This window comes from Ursus americanus, chromosome 16 (genome assembly GCF_024610735.1).
Source record: "Ursus americanus isolate L20-20 chromosome 16, mUrsAme1.1.p, whole genome shotgun sequence".
In the NCBI taxonomy this organism is placed as follows: Eukaryota; Metazoa; Chordata; class Mammalia; order Carnivora; family Ursidae; genus Ursus; species Ursus americanus.
In genome coordinates, this window is record NC_142142.1 from 4,368,507 (window position 1) to 4,393,117 (window position 24,611).

Consider the following 24,611-nt stretch of genomic DNA (forward strand, 5'->3'; position numbering starts at 1 on the left):
CCCTGTAGGAATTTTGTAATATCGGTGTGGTTTGAATGTGAGTGTTATGTTTTGCTTTGCTTTGTATTCTTCTTGTGGCAAAGTAGAGATAGTTTTGGAAGCTTTGGACTATGCCTTCCAGTGGGTGTACAAATAGGAGGGATGGGGAAATGTAGTGTGACTGGCCTGTGTGGGAGTGCCGCAGTTTTACAAAAATATTTCCAATGTTTACTTCTGCTTTGATATTATTATTTCCCTTAACTGTCATGGAAAATCCTCTTGGGGCTAAATGTCAATAGCCTTTAGGGTTAAGCATCCTTAGTACACGATCTCTTATCTGTTTTGTCCTGACCCCATAGATAACAGGGTTAAGAGCAGGGGGAACAACCACGTACAGATTGGCTAGAAGAATGTGAATGTAATGAGGGATGTTGTGGCCGAAGCGATGTGTCATGAAGGAGAAGAGGGCTGGCAGGTAGAAAGCTATCATGACACAAACATGGGAGCCACATGTGCTGAGTGCCTTGAGCCGGGCATCCCAGGAGGGGAGGTGGAAGACTGCTCGGAGGATTTGGACATAGGAGAACCCAATCACAGAAAGATCAATGTATCCCACTGAGAAAGCAATCAAGCCATAGACAACATTGACCCTAATACTGGCACAAGCCAACTTCGCCAAGCCCATGTGTTCACAGTAGGTGTGAAGGATAACCCGGACACCACAGAAAGGCAATCTCAGGATGAGAAATATGAACGGAGTCACAAACACCAAGGTCCTGACGATGATGGCTACGCTCAGGATAGCTATCACCTTGTTGGTGAGGATCATGCCGTATCTCAGGGGGTTGCAGATGGCAATATAGCGATCTATGGCCATGACCGTCAGCACCACAGACTCGAGGCCAGTACATATATGGATAGTGTACATCTGTGTGATGCAAGCACCAAACCCAATCTCCCTGAGATTGAACCAGAAAATGCCCAGCATCTTGGGGATGGTGGCTGTGGACAGGCCAAGGTCAGTGCAGGCCAACATGGCCAAGAAGTAAAACATGGGTTGGTGGAGGCTGTGCTCAGTCTGGATCACAAACAGGAGAGTGATGTTCCCCAGGAGGGCTGTCAGATACACTGCAAAGAAGGGGAAGCCAATCCAGATGTGCACCTCTTCTAGCCCTGGAATCCCCACCAGAAGGAAGGAGGGAGGGTGGAACTGTGTGTTGTTGAAATGCAGCATATCGCTGGTCGTTGGTTATAGACACATTTCTTGCAGGACTTTTCTTGCTTCCAGGGAGGAGGGACCCTGACCTCTTTCATAGCATGTTGCCTATTTTCTGGAGAAACAGAAAATCCATTCTTTAATCCCATAATATAGCAGAGGAAACCTAGAGAGGCAACATGAGGCACAGTTATAAAAACACTCTCACTTCAAAGTACTTGTCTGACCCACATAGAGAATCATGCAGAACATTTCCAAATACAGCAAATTCCTGCACGTCTCCCATCTTTCTTCCCTCAGTCTCTAAGGAAGGACCTGCATATGGCAAATATTTATTATTAGTTGTGTCTGTTAATCAGGATGTAAAGCATAAACAAGATGGTGTGTGTGTGTGTGTGTGTGTGTGTGTGTGTGTGTGTGTGTGTGCATGTGTGTGCTGGACAGGACTGGGAGTGTGTGTGTGTGCTCACAGGACTGGGAGTGAAGTGGACGGTTCAGGGGAATGATACTTGCAAAGCAGACCTGAAATATTAAGGAGATGCTATGTGGGAGGGAACCCCATTAAGGTAGAAGACTGGATGACTGGTGTTTGGATCTGAGCTACGGGATGGAATTAAGAAATATACACACATTGGGAGACCATTATGTGATTGAGCGAAGTAATACCCCTCCTAGAACTACCAAGTCTTATCACTCTCTGGGTTATATTACAATCCCATTCCTGAACAGTTTAACACTGGTTGTTCCCAGATATTTTGAAGGGCCTTTTGTGATTTTTAATCTTCTTTTCTGCCTTCTTCAGGCTGCATTGTATTAATGGATAATCCTTCATGCTGCCGGGATAGTGACAATATGTCTATCTTTCTTAAAATTAGAGCAATACCAAGGCCAGACACTTGCCTCCATTTGGCAACAGTGCAGGTTATATTAGTGCCACAGCTGGTTTCCCCGATATAGTGACAGAAGCTAATGTGTTGAATTTGGCACCAGCCGCGTTCACCGTGACAGTCAAATCTGTCTGCTGTGCCTTGTGGTTGAGTCTGGGCTGTAACTGGCGCGGTGCCATGGATGTGATCCACTACATGGTAGATCCTGGGTGCAATCCTTCAAAACTGTGCTGTTACAGGTGCATTCTCTGGGGCCGCTGGGCCCTGGGTGGAGCACCTACAGGCACCGGGCTTGTGGAGTGTAGGCAATGGTACGTCTAAGGCAGTGCCGTGTGTTTTGCCTTGATGTTCCTGTGAGTGCAGAGTTCCAATCTGGTGGTACCAATTTTAAAGAAATAAAGTTCTCATGACACGGCTTTAACAGAGGCCTCAGGAACCGCTGCGGATGTGTCAGTTGGACGGCCATTTCCTCACACTGTGTCTAATTTTTAAAAATAATGAACTGTGGAGTTGCTTCCAAAGATGCGCTATGATCCTGCTGAAGGAGGGAAAACATGTTATGAGGTGTTCACCCCGGGTTGCATCGGTCCAGCCATTTCCTTCTAATGGGGTCTGATCCCATGGAAGTCAGTATCCACACCATTCACCCCCCGACGACACTTAACTAGATTCACCGTCCTATGCACCTCTACTCCCTGCGTGACATTTCGTCTGTCAGAGAATTCTTTTCATTTTGCTTTCTAATAAGAAGAAAAATAATGCAGGTTGTTAGTAAGAAAAATGTCTGGCCAACATTATTACACACCAAGTACTTGCTCAGTGCTCTGTGAGTATTATTTTCTATAGAGGTTAAAACAGGTCTGAGATTGGTACCACCATTGTCCTCATTTAGAGAGGAGGCAATGAGGCCCCGGCCAAGGGATTAAAAACTACATCCAAATCGATAATTGCTGCGATTAACCATCAACTTTTAAAATATGTACACTGGGGATGGCAACACTGATCACGTGGGCTGGTCTGAGAATTCAAAGTTGTAGACATGTGTTACCCCTTCTCTGCCCTGCACAGACATTCTCCATAAATGTCAGCACTGAGGAGGAAGTGGTGGAGAAGGAGAAATATTTCCTGAGACCACCTCTTTCTATGCCACTTGCCACTTCCTGCCATTAATTTCCTGTTATTTCTCATGCAATGTATTTCTTATTTCTATTAACATGAAACATCTTTCCGGTTACAAATATTTGACAATTTTGAATAGATTTTTACTCACTCTAATTACTTTTCTAATTAATTATTAAGCCTTGTTGGTTCTGTTTTTGAAATTTATACATATTTATATTTCTTTTTTTATAATAATATTTTTGTATTATATTATGTTAGTCACCATACAGTACATCACTGGTTTTTGATGTAAAGTTCGATGATTCATTATTTGTGTATAACACCCAGTGCACCATGCAATATGTGCCCTCCTTAATACTCATCACCAGCCTATCCCATTCCCCCATCCCCCTCTCCTCTGAAGCCCTCAGTTTGTTTCTCAGAGTCCATAGTCTCTCATGCTTCATTCCCCCTTCTGATTACATGTTTATATTTCTATCTACATTTTTATTCCTATGTTTCTCCCTATTTTCATTTTTGTCGATATGCCTTGACTGACCAACATTGTGAAACTGACCTATTACCACATCGTCTTACTTGGTTTTTCGGTTTTTGTGTTTCCTCTCATCTGACGCTTCTAGAGGGACCAACCATAAATACCAATATGATAATCATACCCCTAAATGTGGAATGCAGTTATTATTAGTTAAAAAATATTTAATTCCTCCATGGTTATTTTGAAAGATTAAAGGAAAGTAGACGTTATATATCACAATAGTATTAATTAGGAAACTATAGAGAAAATTTTGTTGGTACAAAACTTAAACTACTGGGCTAAATGATTTTATCTATCAGTGAAATAGGACGGAATAAGGAATACCTTCATTTGGTGGAAATAAGAATGCAATGGGAAAGAATTAGCAAAAGGAGCAAAACTTGTGCTCAAGTTTAATTTTATATATGCACTGGTTCCTGTGACGATAAACACGGGTCTTTTGTGACATGCAGCTTCCAACCCAATGGTTGCATCTGGAGCTGGAATAGCCCTTCTAAGTTAACCCACAGTGAGGCAAGGGAGCCAGGTACTTGTATTGCTGTGGTATCTAGTCATCGGCCATGGGCCACCCTGTGTGATGGGAAACAACTTTGGATGAGATATGTCCTTCCAGGGAGGGGTGCAGATGTGAACTCTCAGCATCTGGTATCTCCAGCAGTTGAGGGAAAGGTGGACAGGTCTTAAAAGGCAGATCTGGGAGGGATACCATAGTATATACTACAGGTGGCATTGTGCCTTTGCTCTCCCTCGGCCTTATCTTATCCTTTAGCCTTGGGAAACAGTGTTTCCTTACTTATTTTCTGCATTTGAACTTCACATTTCACTTTGTCTTCTTTCTCCACTTGCAAATTATTCTCTGTATTTCTGTGATTGGAACAAAACTTTAATTTGCAACTGGCGTGGCTTGGAATAAAATTCATATTTATTCCTAGTTTAACAACAACAAAAAATCCTTCGGTAATGCACCAGACATAATCCCCACTCCCAATTCAGGCATGTGCACACACACACACACACACACACACACACACACACACACACACACACATTTTAGTATACTGCAGAAAGGCTTACAAATCTAAGTTCACTGCAAGTAACTGTTGCTTGAGAATGCATGCTTTGATTCTGTTTTTTTCTGGACTGGAGACTGAATCTCATGCAGACCTTATAAGTCCAGCTGTCCCATTGTCTGGAGACTAGAAATAATGAAGGATAATAACTGGTTGTGGCATGGCTACAACCAGGGAGTGATAAATTCTTCATCTATTAACATCCTTCTCATCTTCGTGAAATGTTCTTCTCTCTCGGCTTTTTAAACACTCCTTCCTTCTAACTCTCAGAATACTCTTTGAAATGTGCTTACTCCTGTCTTCCTTCATCTTTCATTTAAGTAGTATTCTGTCCTTGTCTGTAGTCTCTACTCACACAGGTGCCTCCTGAGGATGATTCCATTCACTTTCCTAACTGCAAGTGCCACATTTTCTCCTGGTGATTCTCAAAAATAGGTTTCTTAGAAAATTTCTTCCCCAATTCTCCAGATACCTCCAAGTACTTTACAGGAGGTGTCCCCCACATATAGCTGAAGCCCTCCTTTGCAACAAGCTCTATAGTAAGTTGGTCATCTCTACTCTGAAACTTTTTTTCCTCCTTTTCCTCAATTTTAGGCAATGGTGCTATATACACAGTATCCCAGGCAAAAGACCTTGGAGATATCCTAAGCACTTTTCTCTTCTCTCTATTCCCTCATGCTTCAGATCCCGTCATCGACTCCTGACAACTCTCCATTTAAACACGGTTGACTATAACTGGGCCACCACTAGGTGCCTAGTATCAGTGCTTAAAGTACTGGGTGGCCAAAATCAAATCCAGGCCCTGCTCTCATGGATCATGTAGTCTGACGAGAGACTAATCAAATGCATTTAAATAAGTGCAAAGGAACAGTTGGGCTCAAAGAAGAGTCACTGTGCACTACGAGCCTAGTTAACCCGGCCGGGGATCACGGGGAGTGCTCTCCTGAGGAAGTGCTAACTACATTGATAGCTGAAGGCTAAGAGTCCAGTCATAGTGAGTGGAAGAGGGGGAGGAGTGAAGAAAAATATTTCTAGTTAATGGGAACAGGTGGTACAAAAAATTGAGTGATGGGATCGTGTAAGCCCTTGTGGTTAATGTTAAAGAGTTTTTCTCGTCATCCTAGAAACAATGAGAAGAAACTGTAGGATTATAACGTGCAGTGTGACATGATCTGATTTGCATTTCAAAAAATCACTCTGGTTTACTGTCAAAAATGTATTATTAAGGGCAGCAAGTGCATTTGTAGTCAGATCAGCCAGAAGTTTATCAGAGACATCCAGGTTAGGGATGATGTCATCCTGTACCATGCTGCTAGTGATGGAGCTAGATTCCAGTAGGTCAACTTTATAACTGTTTAATAGGGTTCGTCTTCAGAAACAGCTGTCAAATTTATTTTTCTTCCCCTTTACAACTGAATAGATTAAAACTTCCATAATCTTCTATCTTAACTTTTTTTTTTTTTGGTAATTCTTCCCTCTTCCCCAATGGCTCTCAATATTTTTCCTGTTGAAAAACTTGTATCTAATTAATATAATCATGTTAATAAAATGTAACTGAGAAGCAGTGATTCACATCCTAAGAGAAGGCAGCAAGGGGATCTGTGCAGGACTAGGGGAAAGGGATTGAGGGCTCATATACAGTTTGAGAAGTCCTCCATTCACTCCTCAGGGTGGCACCAAGGACGGGCAGGGGAACGGAGGTTATTCCACCTAGCTGGGTTCGTTGTATTATTCTTGTAATAAGAGATCAAGCTTATTATCAAGGTTCTAAAATCGTATAGATTGTTACATGTTCTAATAACTTCTCCCAATTTTTAACCTTCTATATTTAATATCATCTGCAAACTTACCGCTACTACCACTCTCTGGCTCATCTATTATAGAAGTTCCCTCCCAGTTCTGGATCCTTTAATTCATTTGACAAATATTTAGAGAGTGTTTACTATCCACCAAGCATTGCTCCAAATGTGGGCATGCAACAGGGATTGAGGTGAAGTCCCCAGTTTCATGGAGCTTAAATTCTAGTAATGCCAGTATTTTGCTTCTTGATTTACACAAGGTTTCTACTGTCATAGTTTTCCTTCCATTTTTTTTTAAACTGATCTTTATAGGGAAACTCCAAAATGTGCTTCGGTATTCTAAATATACTATGGATTCAGAATGTTCCTGGTCATTAAGTTTATTGTCATTGGCAAAAATTATTTTCTGTTTAGGTCATTGCCTCTACTATAACCATTATCATTATTTATGCAGTCACTCTCCCCTTTTGTGTGCTTAATCATTTTTCCTGTTTAATGAGCACTTCCATGTAAATTTTCTAAGTTTATCTTCACAGTATCTCTCTGGGGCTCTCTCTTCCTCTCGCTGTCTGAACTTCTCTTTCCTTTCAGAGACTCAACTTTCTGGTAAACTGTTGGGCTTCTACCAGGGACTGGCTTTTATTCTTTGCTGCAGAATTAAATAACTTCTGTATCAGGTTCCCAGGCTTCCCATCTTTCCACCTGTCTCTTCCCCTTTCTCAGATATGCTGTAACCTCCTCCCACTAGGATGCCTGTTCCCAGTGTAAGAGTTTCCCCTCTGAGATGACAAAATAGAAAGACGTAGGGTAGGAAAGACTTCATTTGGGCCAGCTAATGAGACTTACCATTGGTATTTTCCTTCATGTTTGCATTTGACATTCTTTGTTAAATGTTTGTACCTACATACAGCTTCTTGGGTTCATTGATGTCCGTTAGTTATTTAGCACTGTGTTTTGCTGTGTATTTTTGTGTGAGTGACTGATGTGCAGCTATAAATCCAGGTTGTTCTCAACACAAGTCCTCTCTCTTGCTGTACCGCTTGGAGGTGGCCCCAGCTACAGAGACTCTGGCTGAGCCACCAGAGTTCCCTTGTCCCAAGGACCACTTCTGTTCCTGCCACTGTGAACCCTCTTCCAGCATAAACAGGGACTGACTCACCTACCTCTGGCCAGCATCTGAAAAATCGTTTGCCAAGAACTGGATGCCATAGACTGCAAGCCGCTTGTGACTGAGTTTCCAATAGTCAGGGCCAAAGAGTTATACAAGAACCTAGTCCCCTGGGAAGGGCTGGATCTGGAGTATGAGACAGAAAATGACCATACCCCTGAGGGTAGAGCTCTCTGTTTTCTGGTCAGAGATACCTTCTGGTTACGGATGATCTGTAATCTGTGTCCTCCAGCAAGTACCATCCTCAAATAGGTCCCAGATTACTAGCCACTCAGAGGCTTAATGGCCTCCAACCTCACTTTAAATCTTGCTGTGGTACTCAAATTATGTGAGAATACCTAGGAACACAAACATAGAACATGGGTAACAATTACATGATTATTTCATTCCTTTAAAAAAAAATTAACCCTCAAGGGAAACATACTAGATTTGATTTCAAAGTGTATCTGTCCACACGATTTTTAAAAAAATCAACATTATTTTGGATAACTCTTCATTTTGCTAAAAGGATAAAAGGAAATTCAAATCTCTTCTAAAGGAGACCCTGGGGAACAAAAAGAGACAGTATCTAATATCACAGATATAATCCGGAAAAAAGAATATAGAGTAGTAATTGAAAGGAGAATATTTAAGAATGCAGGTTCTCAAGATTTCGTCCAGAATTTTCCTCCAGCTCTTCATTTATGTGGGCCAATGTGCTGGACGTCTTCTCTGCCTCTCCAGGACCACTCCAAACGCTATCCTGGAGGACTCACAAGTAGGCACTACATCAATATCCTCCCTTGCCCTTTGGCATCTCGTTGGGTTAAAAAAAATAGAGAAAGCACTATCAGAGAGTAGGACAGGAGTAAAGTCAGGGTATTCCGCCTTCCACCTGCTCTCTCCTTGCAGGTGACCTGCCATTCATCATGGGCTGGGTGAGTCCTTCAAAATAAATCCCAGCTCCTGACAGGTAGCTTTCTTCATAACGCTCTCTGAGTCTCTAGATTCCAGAAACCACTTCTTGTCTTCAGGCCAAGAAGTTGTAAATACCCCTCACCTGTGCTATCCCTATTACTCCTCGTGGTTTCCCTACACTGTGCCTAAGTTTGTTGTAATGTAAGGAGCTCAGCCTGAGTTTGCCAACTATTTTTTCCAAAACTGTAACTAATAGAGCCGATAAGCAGCCCTATCTTTTCCTGAAGATTCGTCTGTTTAAACTTAGTTTTACTTTATATAATAATATACCATACATAATACATAACATATGATATTTAACATATATATGTATAGATGTCATATATATCCGTAATTTGACAGGTCTTACTGTTTTACTTTTGACGTGAGCAGTTTTTCCTTTGAGCCCCAGTGTCTCAAAGACGTTTGAATTATACCCAAATATGTCTCCAAGTAGCTAATTTTGTAGTTGTTGGAAAAAACTAAGACATACTTCACAAAAGATTCAAAAATGGTCAATAAGTGCTGAGCGTAGGAACAACATTATTAGTCACGGGAAAAAGGGAAACTGAGACCCTGAGGAGATGCTGATTCTCACTCACTAGAGTAGCCAAAACTCAAAAGACCAAAAAGATCAAAAGGTGAGAACGTGGAGCATTTGGGACTCTCGTATTTGTTGGTAGAAGTATAAAGATCACAAAACCACTTAGGAAAACTGTTGAGAATTTTCTTAAAATTTTGCATGTGAAATATGGAAGGTGTCCAGGCATTTGGAATTTTTCTAAGGTTTTTGTTTTGCTTTGTTTTTTGGATTTTTTTTTTTTTTTGGACCAGGATAATATCAAAGCTCTGACTAAATATCATGCGTTTTGGACTGATGAAGCACTTAGTAGGTCAATGTTGGAACAGATATGAGAAGACAGTGTATCTGGATTAAATTTCATGAAAGTTTACTTCTTTATGTGAAACAGTTATGTCTGCTCCCAAGGTGCAGACAGGCAACCGCGTTAGAGATAAAAGCACTAATATTCAATGCGCTAGACCGGTTTCTGCATTCTGTAAAGTACCCAGGATGCATAGAGGCTTCCTGAGGAGAAAGAGTATCTGGGACAGCAGAGAAGGTTTATAGAAAATAGCATCGTCTTGGAACTTTTACTCTAATAAAATATAATTAAAGGTGGAGTTGTATTTTTCTCATCATTTCCTCCATTATTTTTATCTTTTGTATATTTTTTCTTCTCACGTCATAAATATTTGCCATTAAGCCGTGTGTAAATGCGTGTGATACTCGCAGACACTAGTAAATGTGTACCATATTTAACACAAACATAAGCATGTGTGTATACATACACACACACACAGCTTCATACACAAACCCATACTCAGACTGCCTACAGATTATTCCCAGGACACTGCGGCCATGCTCCAGGTCAGCACAATATTACTTTGACACAGATCACAAGACTGAGAAAGGAAGTTAGAAACTGGGCCCACTGAGGCTGGATGTAGAAATGTACGCAGGGCCTGCCCTACACTGTATGCGGGGCCTGGACAAATATTTTTGTGGGGTTCCTGAATATATTAACAATTTGACTACAGATGTATTATAAAATTCATGGGCCTATGTGATATGTAATAATTTGTCAGTGAAGATTTAGGGTAATGGGTAGAGAATTAATTATACACTTGCAGTTGTCCAGTCACTGCACATGAAGATTCTTTGTCGTTTCCAGGTAATTTCTTCCTTCTCTTCAGTTTCATGAACTATCCATGTTTTTTTATACTTGTCAAATTGGCCATTTCTGGCCACTTCATTTCTCCTGCTACGGAGAGAAGGTTCTAACACTGTTATTACTTACAATGCCGTGGCCCTTCAGAACAATGTAGATTGTCTAGCCTCTAGCAATTCCAAAATCCATTTCCTTAATGCTGACGGCACCTTTACTTAGGATGCTGCATCACCCAGCTTCCAACGACTCTCCTGAAGGTTCTTTTTGTCCCTCATTGGTCCTGACCATAAATGTCAGACTTAACCAGATTATTCAGGAAAATGTGAATGATAATTTTTTTCTGTTCATGTTAAATTTATTTTTTTTTCAGTTTTGTAACATTAATGTAGAAAAACACATCCTTCAGCCACCGGAAGTATTTAGGAACTATCACTGCCTGTCTAGAAGGTGATCTTTTCTGATTGCATTGCTCCCTTTCATACAATGTCGCCAGCTTGGAGTATAGGTGAGGCACATGGGCAGAGTGAGAAGAACATTCCCCTTCATACAAGGAATGCACCTACCTCATCTGACATTACTTAACATTGACTCAGGAAAGCATGTCATCCTATCAGTTGGAGAGAAAATAAGACATAGACTGAAAGTACCTGGTGGCTTTGCAGAACAGTGGTCTCAAAAGCCACTGGAGTAGATAGATGTAACCACCTCTGAAGGAATGAATACCTGATGGGTGGTGTGGAGCTTGTGGAGGGGGTGGGATGACCAGTCTGTACCAATGCCAAGGTAGGGGAGGCAGCGAGCTAGAGGATATCTGCTGCTCCCGCTGCCACCCTTGGGTGCTGTAGCTGTGAGGCAGCATGAAATGTTGAACACAGAGGGGTGGGACTCAGTGAGCAGCTTTAACACGTAGCGCAAGCCTAAGGTTCAGGGGAGGACCACTGGTTAAACCATAGCCCTGAACTCCTCCCATGTCTGGCATAAGTGATGAGTGAGAGTCCTCTCGAGTCAGCGTGGCAGCACTGTTGTGGTGGCTCCATCTCAGGTAATTCCATGAAAGAAAAAACTTTGCTGTCTAGAAAAATCTTACCTGCTCAACAAGCCACTCTACTGAAACCAGGTCTGAGCCATGAAATCTCAGGACAACTCCACAGATGTGGGTCACAGAGCTCCTTAGGGCAAATGACTAATTTCACAAGCTGGTGAGTATAGGAAAAAGATTAATAGAGTTCTCTAAAGAGGAGAGTTGAGGACTGGCTCCATATGTGTTTTGTCTAGGCTCAGGGCACCCTGCCCAAACAGCATTGCTGTTCCTAGCCAGCCCCATGTACCAGAGCAGACTTAGAAAATTTTGAGGAAGCTACTCCAAAGCACAGAGGTCCCCTGGGAAGGGAGTCTAGGACAGGGACTCTGCTGAGTGAGGTCTAAGTAGTTTGCTTATGACCCATCTCAGGACCAGCATTATTGTGAACCCCAATCCACGTGTACACTATTACTTTTACATTGAATTTTCCCAATATCATATATAGATTTAACCAGAAAGTTACTTTACACATGTCCTTCATAGCATTAACAGAAGAAAAAACTCTCCCTTATATGTGGAACAGGTATGGATGACCAGGCAGCTGGCCAGTCCTTACCAGTCCCCACTGATGGCCCACACCAGCGAAGACTATACCAATTTCAGTCACTCTGTTAGCTTTTCTACTTGCTCCTGCACTTAGAGTTTCTGTAGTCTCCTTTTTCTCATCACCAACACCAATCCTAGGCTACTTGCTCTCTCTCCATCTTTCGTAGATATCTCCACCTGGGACCAACAGCGGAACCTCACATACAAATATAAAATGTTTTCAACTTAAATATCTTACAAGAGCTAAGCGTTCGTGATCAAAGACATTTATACCAGTGACCTACTCTTGTTACATCAAAATGATGCTGAAAGTGCATTTATTGTATGTGCACAGGTTCCTGCTTTGCATTGGACTTTGGTTTTCTTATTTGTAAAATAAAAGGGAAAGATTAGGAGAATTTTAGTGTCTTTCCAACTTCAAAATACTTTGTTCCCATAAAATTTTAGGTCCATGAGATAGGCTAAAAAAAAAAACCCCACTAAACGAACAAACCACTTATTCATGCTCACAGTACTAAGGAAATTTCATAGGGTGCTATAAGATGCAAGAATTTTGCTTTTCCAGTGTCAAATATCAGGCCAAGAGCTGCCCAAAATCAGAGAAATTGCCCAGCTTACAGAAACTGCAATAGGTATTAATGCTTTCCTTGTATTCCTGGCTATATCTGCACTGATTTTCTGCTATTCCACCCTGGTATGCTTTTGAGCACTAGAGAGTGGTTCTAAAACAGAGGATATGATGGAAACTTCTGATTTCTTAGAAAGAGTGCCATGGTCAGTCACAAAGTAAAGTTCAGTGCTCCTTTGATCTAGTTTGAAGCAAACCGCATTCTCCAGCTAAAGCTGGAGTTTGGAAATGGGACTATGTATAAGAAATATACAGGATTAATGAATTATACTGAGATTAGTCTGAATTTGATATCAAGACTGCCTTTGTGCTTAAAGCAAGGAATGATGCTGATTTCCATTTCCAAATTTTCTGAAATCTTGTATATCTGAAGGTAAATGGTACAGCATACGAGGGAAATTTTAGGTAGAATTCAATTGGAACAAGACACAGAACACATACAATTATTCACATCAATGACTTTGCTTCAAGTGAGAAAATAATACCATGTAACCTTAATGCCTAAGCTGTAGTCTCTCACATTCTTCAATTCACAGATACTTAGTTTATTGGGGAAACAGTGGAGATGAGATAGAGAGAGAAAGAGATAAAGAGAGAAGGAGAGAAAGAAGGAGGAAGAGGGAGGGAGAAAGGGAGAGAGAGGGGGAGGAAGGGACAGATATGGGAGGAATCAGATTAGAAAGAAGAAAGGGAGACAATGACAAGAGAACAAGATAGGAAACATTAAAACGAAAATGAATAACGACTGGAGAAGGAAGACAGACCTTGAAGATTAACATGCGGAATATAAATCTGTTTTTAGATTTATGTCTAAAATAGATATAAATTTTCTAATTTATACTTTTCTAATTTAAACATTGTCACTAAGCCATGGCTTGACTTTATTTTCTTCATCTACAAAATAACATTATTGGGTCAGTGTCCCTTCGGGGTCTAAGCTTACCTACAGAGAAGACATAGAGAAATGGGGAGAGTTCTCACCTTTTCCCACCAGCCATTCTACTCCCAAACCACTGCTGCCTCCAGGCCACCTTCATTTTCCATCAGTGCTTTCCCTTTGTCCAGCTACATGGGGTGGGTGAGCAGAGTGGGCAGCAAAGGTAGCTTTGCCTTATCTGCCAACCCTAAATGAATTCCAATAAACAATAAAAACCTGGTACTACTACCTATTCTAACAGGAAACCTAAAGCAGAGGTGAGATTATTAAAATGTGGGTGGTATGTGCCCCTATTTTCCAAGTGTTGACACAGAACTCTTACTTCTGTACAAATATCTTCACAACTCTCTCTCGGATCTGCTTGGTCCTGACTCCGTAGATGACTGGATTCAGGGCAGGGGGGACAACCACGTATAGATTAGCCAAAAGGATGTGGATATAGTGGGGAATGTTTCGACCAAAACGGTGTGTCATAAAAGAAAAAAATGCAGGTGTGTAAAAGCACAGCATGACACAGACATGAGAACCACAGGTATTGAGGGCCTTTAGTCGGGCATCCCGAGAAGGAAGGCGGAAAACAGCTTGAAGGATAAGCACATAGGAGGAGGCAATCAGGATCACATCCACAATGATGGTGGAAATCACCATGAGCCCATAGATGATGTTGACCTTGATGGGAGCACAGGCCAACCGGGCAAGACCCATGTGCTCACAGTACGTATGAGGGATGATGTGATGCCCACAGAACGGCAGCCTCAGAATGAGAAACACGAACGGAGTCACCAGAATTAAGTTTCTTCCAACAACAACAGAGGCCAGGATGCCGATGGTTTTATGGGTGAGGATCATGGTGTACTGGAGAGGGTTGCAGATGGCAACAAAGCGGTCATAAGCCATGGCCACCAGGAGAACAGTCTCCATGCCTGTGAACATGTGGATGAAGAACATCTGGGCAAGGCAGCCCCCAAAGCTGATCTCTTGGAGCTTGAACCAGAAGATGCCCAGCATTTTGGGGATGGTGGACGTGGACAGACCCAGATCGATCACAGACAACATGGCCAGGAAGTAGAACATGGGCTGGTGGAGACTGTGTTCAGTCCTGATCACAAAGACAATGGTGATGTTCCCCACGAGGGCAATCAGGTACACAATACAGAACGGGAAAGCAATCCAGATGTGGACAGTTCCCAGTCCTGGGATTCCTAGCAGGTGAAAGAAGGCGGGATGGAACTGGGTGTCATTGATGGAAGTCATTCTCCCAGCAAGTGTCATTGAATTCCTGTTATGGTGTAGGGATCTTACTCTCTTTATGGTCTTTTCTTATCGAGGTCCTAGAAAATGAAATGAAGTTTGATCACTATGCTAGAAGTAATGGCACGAGTGGTTGATTACAAACATTAGAGTTTCTTCAGAGGGTAATTGAGTAAAGTAACTCTCTTAATACACATTATTGTTCTGAGATTCTTCATAGGCAATATATCTGTGCCTTTAAGTTTTGTCATAATGTGAGATATTTGAAGGAACAGACAGCGTTTCACATTATAGTGTATACTTACCTGTTTTGGTGTTCTCTTCCATTTCTTTTCCAAATAGTCCATTGTTTACTTTTGGGAAATTGCTATACAAATTGTTAAAGAATCCAAACTCCAAATGAGAATGGCTGACTTATACCATTGTCTGTCTTTTGATCTAATATAAATGTAGGGATTTGCCTCATGGATCTCATACAGTCACACGACATAAGGGAGGTTAATCAGATGGTCTTTGAATTCTCCTCATTCTATCTCTACTCTGAGACCATTGTTGTTTTTGATACTTTCTAATGTTATGGAACAGCTTGCTTTCCCATCCCGCACCTCTAGACTCCAGTTTATTCTGTCCTGATATTATTCTAATAAATTGCCTTTCCTTATCAGCTAAATTATATTCATCTTCCTTACAACGTATAACATGAATAATGAGCATACAGAATTACACCTTGTCTTGAAGTTGTGCCTAGCTTCAAGTGTGAATAGATCAAATAACAGATTTCAATGACACCGAAATGAAGGTATTGTGAATGATTCTTTCTTGATCCCTGAAGTGAATAAAGGAAATTGTTTTCTTTTAACTTTGTGTCGTGAGTATATTGTACAATTCTGTTGCATCCAATATAACATGACAACGTATTTGCCTATTCTCTACCAATAGAAATGCTGCTGCTTGGGGCCAGAGAACCTGGGGATATTCATCTTAGTATCCCTAACACTGCCATAGGAGGGTATGGTTCCCAGTTTCTCTGAATTTAGCTGTTGAATAGAATCAGGATTTGTGTGTGTGTTTATGTGTGTGTGTGTGTGTGTGTGTGTGTGTGTGTGTGTGTGTGTGTGAGAGAGAGAGAGAGAGTGTTAGTTATTAAAACTAATTCTTTTTCTGTATGTGGTTGCATATAACTCTGCTGGCTAGTTATTGCAGAGTAGTAACACCCAGGCAAGCAAGTTAATAATCTGCTATTCTCTGTGAGAAAGAGGAGCATTTCTGGTCCCCAAAGAAGGTGGAGAGAAAATTGTTCATGTATAGGGAGAAAAGTGTTCTCCAGTGTTGAGGGGTAGGTGCAAGGCTGAGAAATCAGAGGGCAATGGTTGCTGGAGCTTAGAAGAGCCTGAGGAAGTAGCTAGGAGGACACATCATAAGATTTACAGTCTGGAGTCAGCCCCATCTTCAGGGTGGCTGTTTTATAAGGACTCTTTGCCAGCTGAGGGGGAGTTTTCCAGGCGAGTGGCAGGGAGACTCTCTTTTGACAGTAGAGTTCAAATTCAACAGGACATCAACCCCCATAATTTTGGTCAGAAAGCTTGCCCTCTTTCTGCTGCAGCTGTGTGCCACAAATAATGGCAGATGGTGTGGGGCCAAGAAGCTCCAGGATTATTCCTGGAGGGCAAGACTATAAGTTCATTGTTTCCTAGATGTGCACATTGACAAAAAGCCCAGACCCAGAGTCCACTTTAAAAACTCAGTTGATATAGAGATCTTTCCCTTTTAGTGCCCACCAACTCTCAATTTATTGAAGTTGTGAGTTTTCTTTTAGCCTGTTGGCTCTTTTTCCTTTGCTTCTAATACTAGAATATTATAGATGATTTATATGGACTTTGGATTTTATTCAGACATGTCTTGAAATCTTGCTATGCCATCTAGTAATTGGAGATCCTTGGACAAATTTCTCTACTTTCTAAATCCGTTTTATTTCCTGCGACATTGGGTGAATAAATTCTATCTAATGTGATTTGTTTTTTTTTAAAGATTTTATTTATTTATTTGACAGAGATAGAGACAGCCAGCGAGAGAGGGAACACAAGCAGGGGGAGTGGGGGAGGAAGAAGCAGGCTCATACCGGAGGAGCCTGATGTGGGGCTCGATCCCACAACGCCAGGATCACGCCCTGAGCCGAAGGCAGACGCTTAACCGCTGTGCCACCCAGGCGCCCCCTAATGTGATTTGTTTTAAGCACAAATAAGAACAATGCATGTAAAGGACTAACTCTTAGGATATATTCAATAAATGGTAGTTATTTAAATTATTAGTCTTTCCCCCAATTTTTTCTTTTAACTCTGAACAGCTAAAGATGTCACCTGTTAGTGCAAATAACTTACTTGATTGTAAAGAGTTTATTATTTATAAATAACTCATGGTGGCCATAAGGTGAAATGAAGGAGGTATGGAGGAGGGGATGACACAGAATATCCCAAAGTGAATGAGTAGCACGGGCTTCACATTTAGACTTATTTCTAGAACTCCATGGGTGTACACATAATCCAATGCAGTTCAGTTTGAAAGCAAACTGTTTTCTCTGTCTTTCTTACAGATTTCTCAAGCTGGGTGGGATCAAGCAGTTGATGGGAGTGGGTACCATCTTTCAGGGACTGTCATGAATGGGCCACTTGGCAGAAAACTAGAGGGCTGCACTGGATATGGCTGAGCTAGCAGATATATTGGGCTCCAATAAGAAAGGCTTGGATATGTTACCATAAAGTAGTGGGTCCACGAGGTGGCCAAATTAGAATTGACAATCTCTAAACCAGGATTATGTGGGAGAAAAAATAACATAATAATGCAGACCAAATGTATAATGCCTACATCATTTTATTTGGATATGACATTCGTCACCCCTCCACATCTAACATCAAACATACGACAGTGGCACACGATAGCCTCTTTCTACTCCAGATGAACCAGAGCAAGCCTAGTTGCCGCGTCTGCTTCCCTACCAACAATTTGCTACTCGGAGCAATCTTCATTTCTTTGGTGATAGCAGATGTGGTTATGCTACTGTAAAACTGTTTGTGGCTTTCTAGCTGTGAGGAGTATATTATGTGAGCTGAATGTATGTGAGTGAGAGAGAGACAGAGATAGGGAGACATAGACAAGAGAGAGAAATTCTGCGTATTACCTATTGGCATATCTTTGTGCTCAACCTCTGATGTCTGTTCGAATCCCATGTGTTCTGTTGTGTTCTTTTGTGAAGAGAATGGACAATGAGGCTTTGGATAACTCCTGAGCAGAGGAGAGGCCACTGTCCCCTTCTATCCTCACTTACCTCTTCTCCTCCTCACTGTAGTGTCTCATCTCCCCTGTCCGTGTATCCTTACCTTTCTAATATTTCCTCTCCCAGCCCTTGCTTGGAGCAAGATCACAGCATGAGCCCAGGTGCTTACACATGGTGATTGGAGCCCCTTCAAGCCTCCGGGTCCCAAATCTATCCTGGCACATGCAGAAAATCTTTATAATGAGGAGGAACTCCCTAAGTCTAGGCATGTTCCAGAATCCCTGAGCTTTTCCTTCAGAGTGCCCTGGGCATAAACTGGGACTCATGGGTCATTAAGCCCATCTAACTCTTTGTCCAGACCAGATAGAACTCCTAGCTCAGGGGAGATTTGTCTCCTGAGCTGTTAGGAAGGTAAATATCCTGAAGGGGAGTCTCTATGGGGGATGATATTGATTCTGCTCCCTTCAGAAGCCATGAAAATACTAAGTTTGACACAATTAAGTCTTCAAAGTGTGACTTCTTGGGAAACTGCTGTTAGCCACTCTTCTACTTTGTTTAATATAAATATATGAATCCTACTGCAGGCTGGGGTTATGACTGTGGTTTCAAAAGATGGGGACCCCTAAAATAGATACATTAGACTCTGCGGCAGCAACACTTTATTATTACTATTACTATTATTATTATTATTATTATTAATGTTCAGTTAGCCAACATATAGTACATCATTAGTTTTTGATGTAGTGTTCAATGATTCATTAGTTGCATATAGCACCCAGTGCTCATCACAACATGTGCCCTCCTTAATGCCCATCACCCAGTTACCCCATTTCCCCACCCCTCTCCCTTCCATAACCCTCAACTTGTTTCCTGGAGTCCAGAGTCTCTCATGGTTTGTCTCACCCTCTGATTTGCCCCCGTTCATTTTTCCCTTCCTTCTCTTGATGTCCTCCATGCTATTCTTTATGTTCCACATATGAGTGAAACCGTATGATAATTGTCTTTCTCTGCTTGCCTTATTTCACTTAGCATAATCCCCTCCAGTTCCATCCATGTTGATGCAAATGGTAGATATTCATCCTTTCTGATGGCTGAGTAATATTCCATTGTATATATGAACCACATCTTTAACAGTGTTTATACCTGTAGATAATATTCAACTCTCTTCCAACTCACCAAGAGTCTCCTTACAACCTATAACTAATTGTAAAAAGGTAAAGTCTTTGGAGAGGGGCTTTCATGTGTTTTATCTCTTTTGGCAGAAGGTGAAAAAAACTCTACGTTCTCCTGAGAAAACAGAATCTAGCTAGAGCTCAAAGTCTAGTTTATTCTTAGAGTCTCCCGCCCTGGATGATGATGGAGTAAACCTGCTAGTTCCAAGGTGTGCCTTAGCTCAGGATTTTCCTGAGTACAGACAGGAAGACTGGGGGACAATTGAAGATGTTAGAAAACCAGCTTTTTTATCTTCTAAGTTCAGATGATTTTGAGTGGTTAAGAAAGTGAAGATAATGTCTGTGGTCCAAAAGAATTCTGGTTAGATTTGATCTGTTCTCCTTGTATTGTTTCTCTTTTTGGTGAATGAAAAGCTTACTTCCTAGCCTCTCTCTGATCATTCCCTCATGGTATCCATCCTCCCCACTGTATCAACATTTATGTTTCCAAATAAAATCTGACTCTCTAATTTCTACTTAATATTTCTTTTTATGCCCTCTGCTTCTCCATTATATACTCTGGGCTTTATATGATAAAGTATATACACCATTGTTGGCAAAGTCCTTCAGTGAATGCCCAACCACACTTTAATTCTACTTCATGACTCTCCAAAACATTACACTGTCTTAGATCAAAAGTCCTACTTCGGAAATAACTACTGCTCATTTCTACTTTCCTTCAACTTTCCCCCAATTCCCATGTCCTCAATGATGGCCTTCTTTATAAAGCATCCAGATACCATCTCTATGTCTTTTATTTTTATATCACTGCTATTATAACATACACATTTTTTCCCCTTGGGTTATGTGTTTCCTACCTTTCCCAATATTTTCCCAATTTTTTATTGTCGTAGAATATACATAACATAAAATTTACTGTCTCAACCATTTTTAAGTGTACAGTTCAGTAGAATTATGTACATTTATATTGTTGCACATCCATAACCACCATTTATTTCCAGAATTGTTCATTTAGCAAAGACTAAAACTTTGTATCCATTCAATAATAACTCCCTATAACCCCTTCACCCTATCCCCCGCCAACTACCATTCTAGTTTTAATTTTTTTCTCTCTTCTTTTCTCCCATGCCCCAACCTCTGGTAACCACCATTCTACTTTCTGTTACTGTGAGTTTGGCTTTTTTTTTTTTTTAATTCCGTATAAAACGGAGACCACGCAGCATTTATCTTTATATGACTAGCTTATTTCACTTTAGCATGATGTCCTCAGCTTCATCCATGTGCTTGCAATGGCAAGATTGCCTTCTTTTTTTTTAATTTCTTTTTTTTAATTTAAATTTTAGTTAATATACAGTGCCATACTGGTTTCAGGAGTAGAATTAGGATTTCCTTCTTTTAAGGCTGCATAAATTCCATGTATGATTTAGTTTCCTACTAGGAAGTGACCAGAGAGATTCCATGGCTAAGTCAGGGGGTATTTGGTACTTCATTACTTTAAGGGATAAAGAATATAAAATTAAATCATACATGTGAAATTAATTGGATGATTATAAAAACTTGTGGACATGTTAGTTCTTATTGTTTCTCCTCTACTGTTACCTCAATATTAACTCTTCTCACTGAGATTGAATAATCATCATTAATAATATACTTCAAAAACATTTGTTTTGTATATTAAATTAACAAAATCACCAGGAATGTGGTGAATTGGGTGATTAGTATTGTAACTTCTGAAGTTAAATCTGACTGACTTTAATCTTATTTACCATTCTTTCTTTCCTGTTGCCATTTTTGAAAACCAAGAATGCATTTTTTATACTGATTTCATCCACTTCAGAAACCAAATTTTCTAAGGTTCTTTACAATTTCTTTTTCCATCCCCTTTCTTATATTTGCATTTTTGATGTTCACGAGTAATTTTCTTTTTTCTTCTTACATATTTCAGTGCCCAACAAAAGCTATCCTGTTAAAAACAGATAAATAAGTATTCATCCTTGCTGTCTCTTGTTACTATATAGCTAAAGGATACCCTACGACTCTCTCCTATTTCACACCAGGTACCTTGTCTTTATTTGCATTACCACTATCTAAATTCTAGTTCTTCTTGAGTCATAAAGATATCTGAAAATTACCTTTGTGCTTCACTAATTGTCAAGATCTTATCCTTTCTAAATCTAGTGTGAGACAAGACTTTTCAAAAATTCCACACAATAATTTTACTCACCACTTCATAGACTCCAGTGCTACTCAATTTTCTTTCTTTCTTTTTTTTGATTTTTTTAAATTATATTATGTTAGTCACCATACAGTACATCCCTGGTTTTTGACGTAAAGTTCGATGATTCATTAGTTGCGTATAACACCCAGTGCACCATGCAATACGTGCCCTCCTTACTACCCATCGCCAGCCTATCCCATTCCCCCACCCCCTCCCCTCTGAAGCCCTCAGTTTGTTTCTCAGAGTCCATAGTCTCTCATGCTTCATTCCCCCTTCTGATTACCCCCCCTTTCTTTATCCCTTTCTTCCCCTACTGATCTTCAAGTTTCTATACAATAAGCATCAGACCACTGAATGCAGCTTTTAATTGTTCCAAAATATGACTCCAATTGTTAGGTAAAATTATCTCTTTTTATTGTCTGTGTTTTCAACCAAACTGCTTTATTAGTTGTTGAAAAATATTCCCTTTTAAAATTTTATTTGTTCAGTAAGCATTTTTTAACTCTACGAAGGGCTATCCAGATGACACAGTATTAAATTTGCCAGTTCAAGAATGAGGGTGTATGATATAGGGATTAGTCTTATAAGGAGCTTCACAGAATCAGGAATTTGAGAGCACAGAAGGGAGGAAAAAAACAAAAGATCTAGTCTAATTTCCACCTTTCTCTTGCAAAGGCTTTAGTAAAATTTATACTACTTATTTTTAGGCAGTATTTTATTACTTATAGAAACATTTTTCATTTCACTCAATTCTGACATTGAGTATGTGATCTCTAGTTGAACACCTCTATTAAAGAAATCTTATTATTACCTGTAAGAGATCTAGAACGCCATACAGTTTTAGCAGAAAGTTATTTCAGTGAATCAAAGTTCTCCCCCTTGAAATTTACTCTTGTATGTAATATTCTATGCCGGGGTCAATAGAGGATATCATTGCAAGTACACATTCAGACACACAGACACATACAGGCCTCCAACAATTACAGACAATATGTTTTCTGAATACACACACACACACAATTAATTTTGGTGAAAGAAATTTATATTAATTTTATCATAAATGTTGGTCTTTTCAGACTCTTTACCTTCATAACCTGAATGAATTACCCCTCATTCTATCTTTTTTCAACAAAGAGACTCTGTACCCGTTCCTGAATCTGCTTGGTTCTGATGCCATAAATGACTGGGTTGAGGGCAGGGGGTATGACCACATAGAGATTAGCCAGGAGGATATGGATATACTGGGGAATGCCATGACCAAAGCGGTGAGTGAGGAAGGAGAAGAGAGCTGGACCAAAGAAGACAAAGATGACACAAATATGGGAGCTACAGGTATTCAGAGCCTTTAGGCGGGCATCTTGGGAGGGGAGGTGGAAGACAGCATATAAGATCCTAGCATAAGAGATAATGATAACAATCACATCCAGAAACAAGATAGAAATATTCCCAAGACCATAGTAGACATTGGCATTAATGCTGGCACAAGCTAGACGTGCCACTCCCATGTGCTCACAATAGGTATGAGGGATGATTCTATGTCCACAGTAAGGCAGCCTCAGGAGGAGAAAAATGATGGGAGCAATCATGCATAAGCTTCTTAGAACTACCACCACAGCAATCACACCAATGACTCTGTTGGTGAGGATCAGACTGTACCTGAGGGGGTTGCAAATAGCTACATAGCGATCAAAACCCATGGCAAGAAGTACAATGCTCTCCATGACTGTAAAAAAATGTACAAAAAAGACTTGAGCAACGCAGCACCCAAAGCACAGCTCCTGAAGGTTGAACCAGAAGATACCCAGCATCTTGGGGATGGTGGTAGTGGAGAGACTTAGGTCAATCACTGACAGCATGGCCAGAAAGTAGAACATGGGTTGGTGAAGGCTATGTTCAGTCCAGATAACAAACAGAATGATAACATTTCCAACAAGAGCGATCAGATACACAGCACAGAAGGGAAATCCAAGCCAGATTTGCACAATTTCCAACCCTGGAATCCCCAGCAATAGGAATGAAGAAGGGTGGGATTCAGTGACATTGAGAGAAGACATTCTTCTGTAGGCTGACAATGGCATGATTTTCAAAAGTTGTCTCTGTTTCCCATTGGACAATTCATCCACGTTAAACTGAGATCTACAAAAATTAAAAATAAAAATATTTCCTAACAAAGGATTTCCAAACAAAGGAAATACGTTTTTCTAAAGGACTTTGATTCTTTCCCCTTTTTCAGCTCTCCATAAATAATTCCAGTATCATTCCTGACCTGCACCACAAGTCTGAGGGGCTAACGTGCCACGTAGAAGCTAACCCTGTGTCTTTCTTGAAATTATGGGTTCAGAGGAATTAAATGCACTATATAAATTCTATTAGAAGATGATAAAATTGAGAATAATAAAAACCACCACAATAATCATCATAGGTACATGGGTACCTATGAGTTGTCAGACATTGTTGCTGTCATTATTTGCAATATTATCTCATTTAGTTCTCCCCCACAGTTCCATAACACAAGTTCTGCTGGTATCTGGTTTATGGAAGAGAGAGGTTTTGATAAGTTCATTAACTTCCCATTGCTTACTATGCTAATAAGCAGCAGAATCAAGATGTGAAATTAGGCGAAACTAAGATTTGTGACACTGAAGTGAACCTATCTTTGCAAACTTGTTAGTGGAGGTAGTGAAAGGAGGGAGAAAGAAAATAAGGAGTAGGGAAATAAAGGCCCTAGAATAACCAAACTACCTCAAAGAAGAATCTGGAAGATTTGCAATATCAGCTGTTGAGATTTTCTACAAAACTGGGTTGATTATGGCAGTGTTACTGTGAAAAAAAAAAAAAGAAGAAAGAAAAAGAGACAATGGAACAGAACTGAGAATCTAGCAACAAATCCACATAATTCTTAGGGTCCAGATACCTAAAATTAAGGTATTCCCAAGTAGGAAGTTAAGATAAATTGGCAAGGAGGAATGATAATCTTCCCCAGATATTCTTTCCGAAGAACCTGTTGACTTCTATGGCTTTATATTCTGATCTGTGCTCTGGAGCTGGCTACACAGCAAAGTTTG

The 24,611-nt window shown here is 40.5% G+C and overlaps 3 protein-coding genes across 3 annotated transcripts; all 3 read right to left on the reverse strand.

Annotated features, from left to right (window-relative positions):
• Positions 1–271: 271 nt before the first annotated feature.
• On the reverse strand, positions 272–1,213 carry LOC123782681 (olfactory receptor 52E5). The gene has a single exon (XM_045782953.2). It carries the CDS (start codon positions 1,211–1,213, stop codon positions 272–274), a length of 942 nt encoding a protein of 313 aa, XP_045638909.2.
• A 12,739-nt stretch (positions 1,214–13,952) lies between these two features.
• On the reverse strand, positions 13,953–14,894 carry LOC123782673 (olfactory receptor 52E4). The gene has a single exon (XM_045782943.2). It carries the CDS (start codon positions 14,886–14,888, stop codon positions 13,953–13,955), a length of 936 nt encoding a protein of 311 aa, XP_045638899.2. The 5' UTR covers positions 14,889–14,894.
• A 7,767-nt stretch (positions 14,895–22,661) lies between these two features.
• Positions 22,662–23,600, reverse strand: LOC123782676 (olfactory receptor 52E8-like). Its single transcript, XM_045782947.2, has one exon. The coding sequence runs from the start codon at positions 23,598–23,600 to the stop codon at positions 22,662–22,664; it is 939 nt and encodes a 312-aa protein (XP_045638903.2).
• Positions 23,601–24,611: the final 1,011 nt, after the last annotated feature.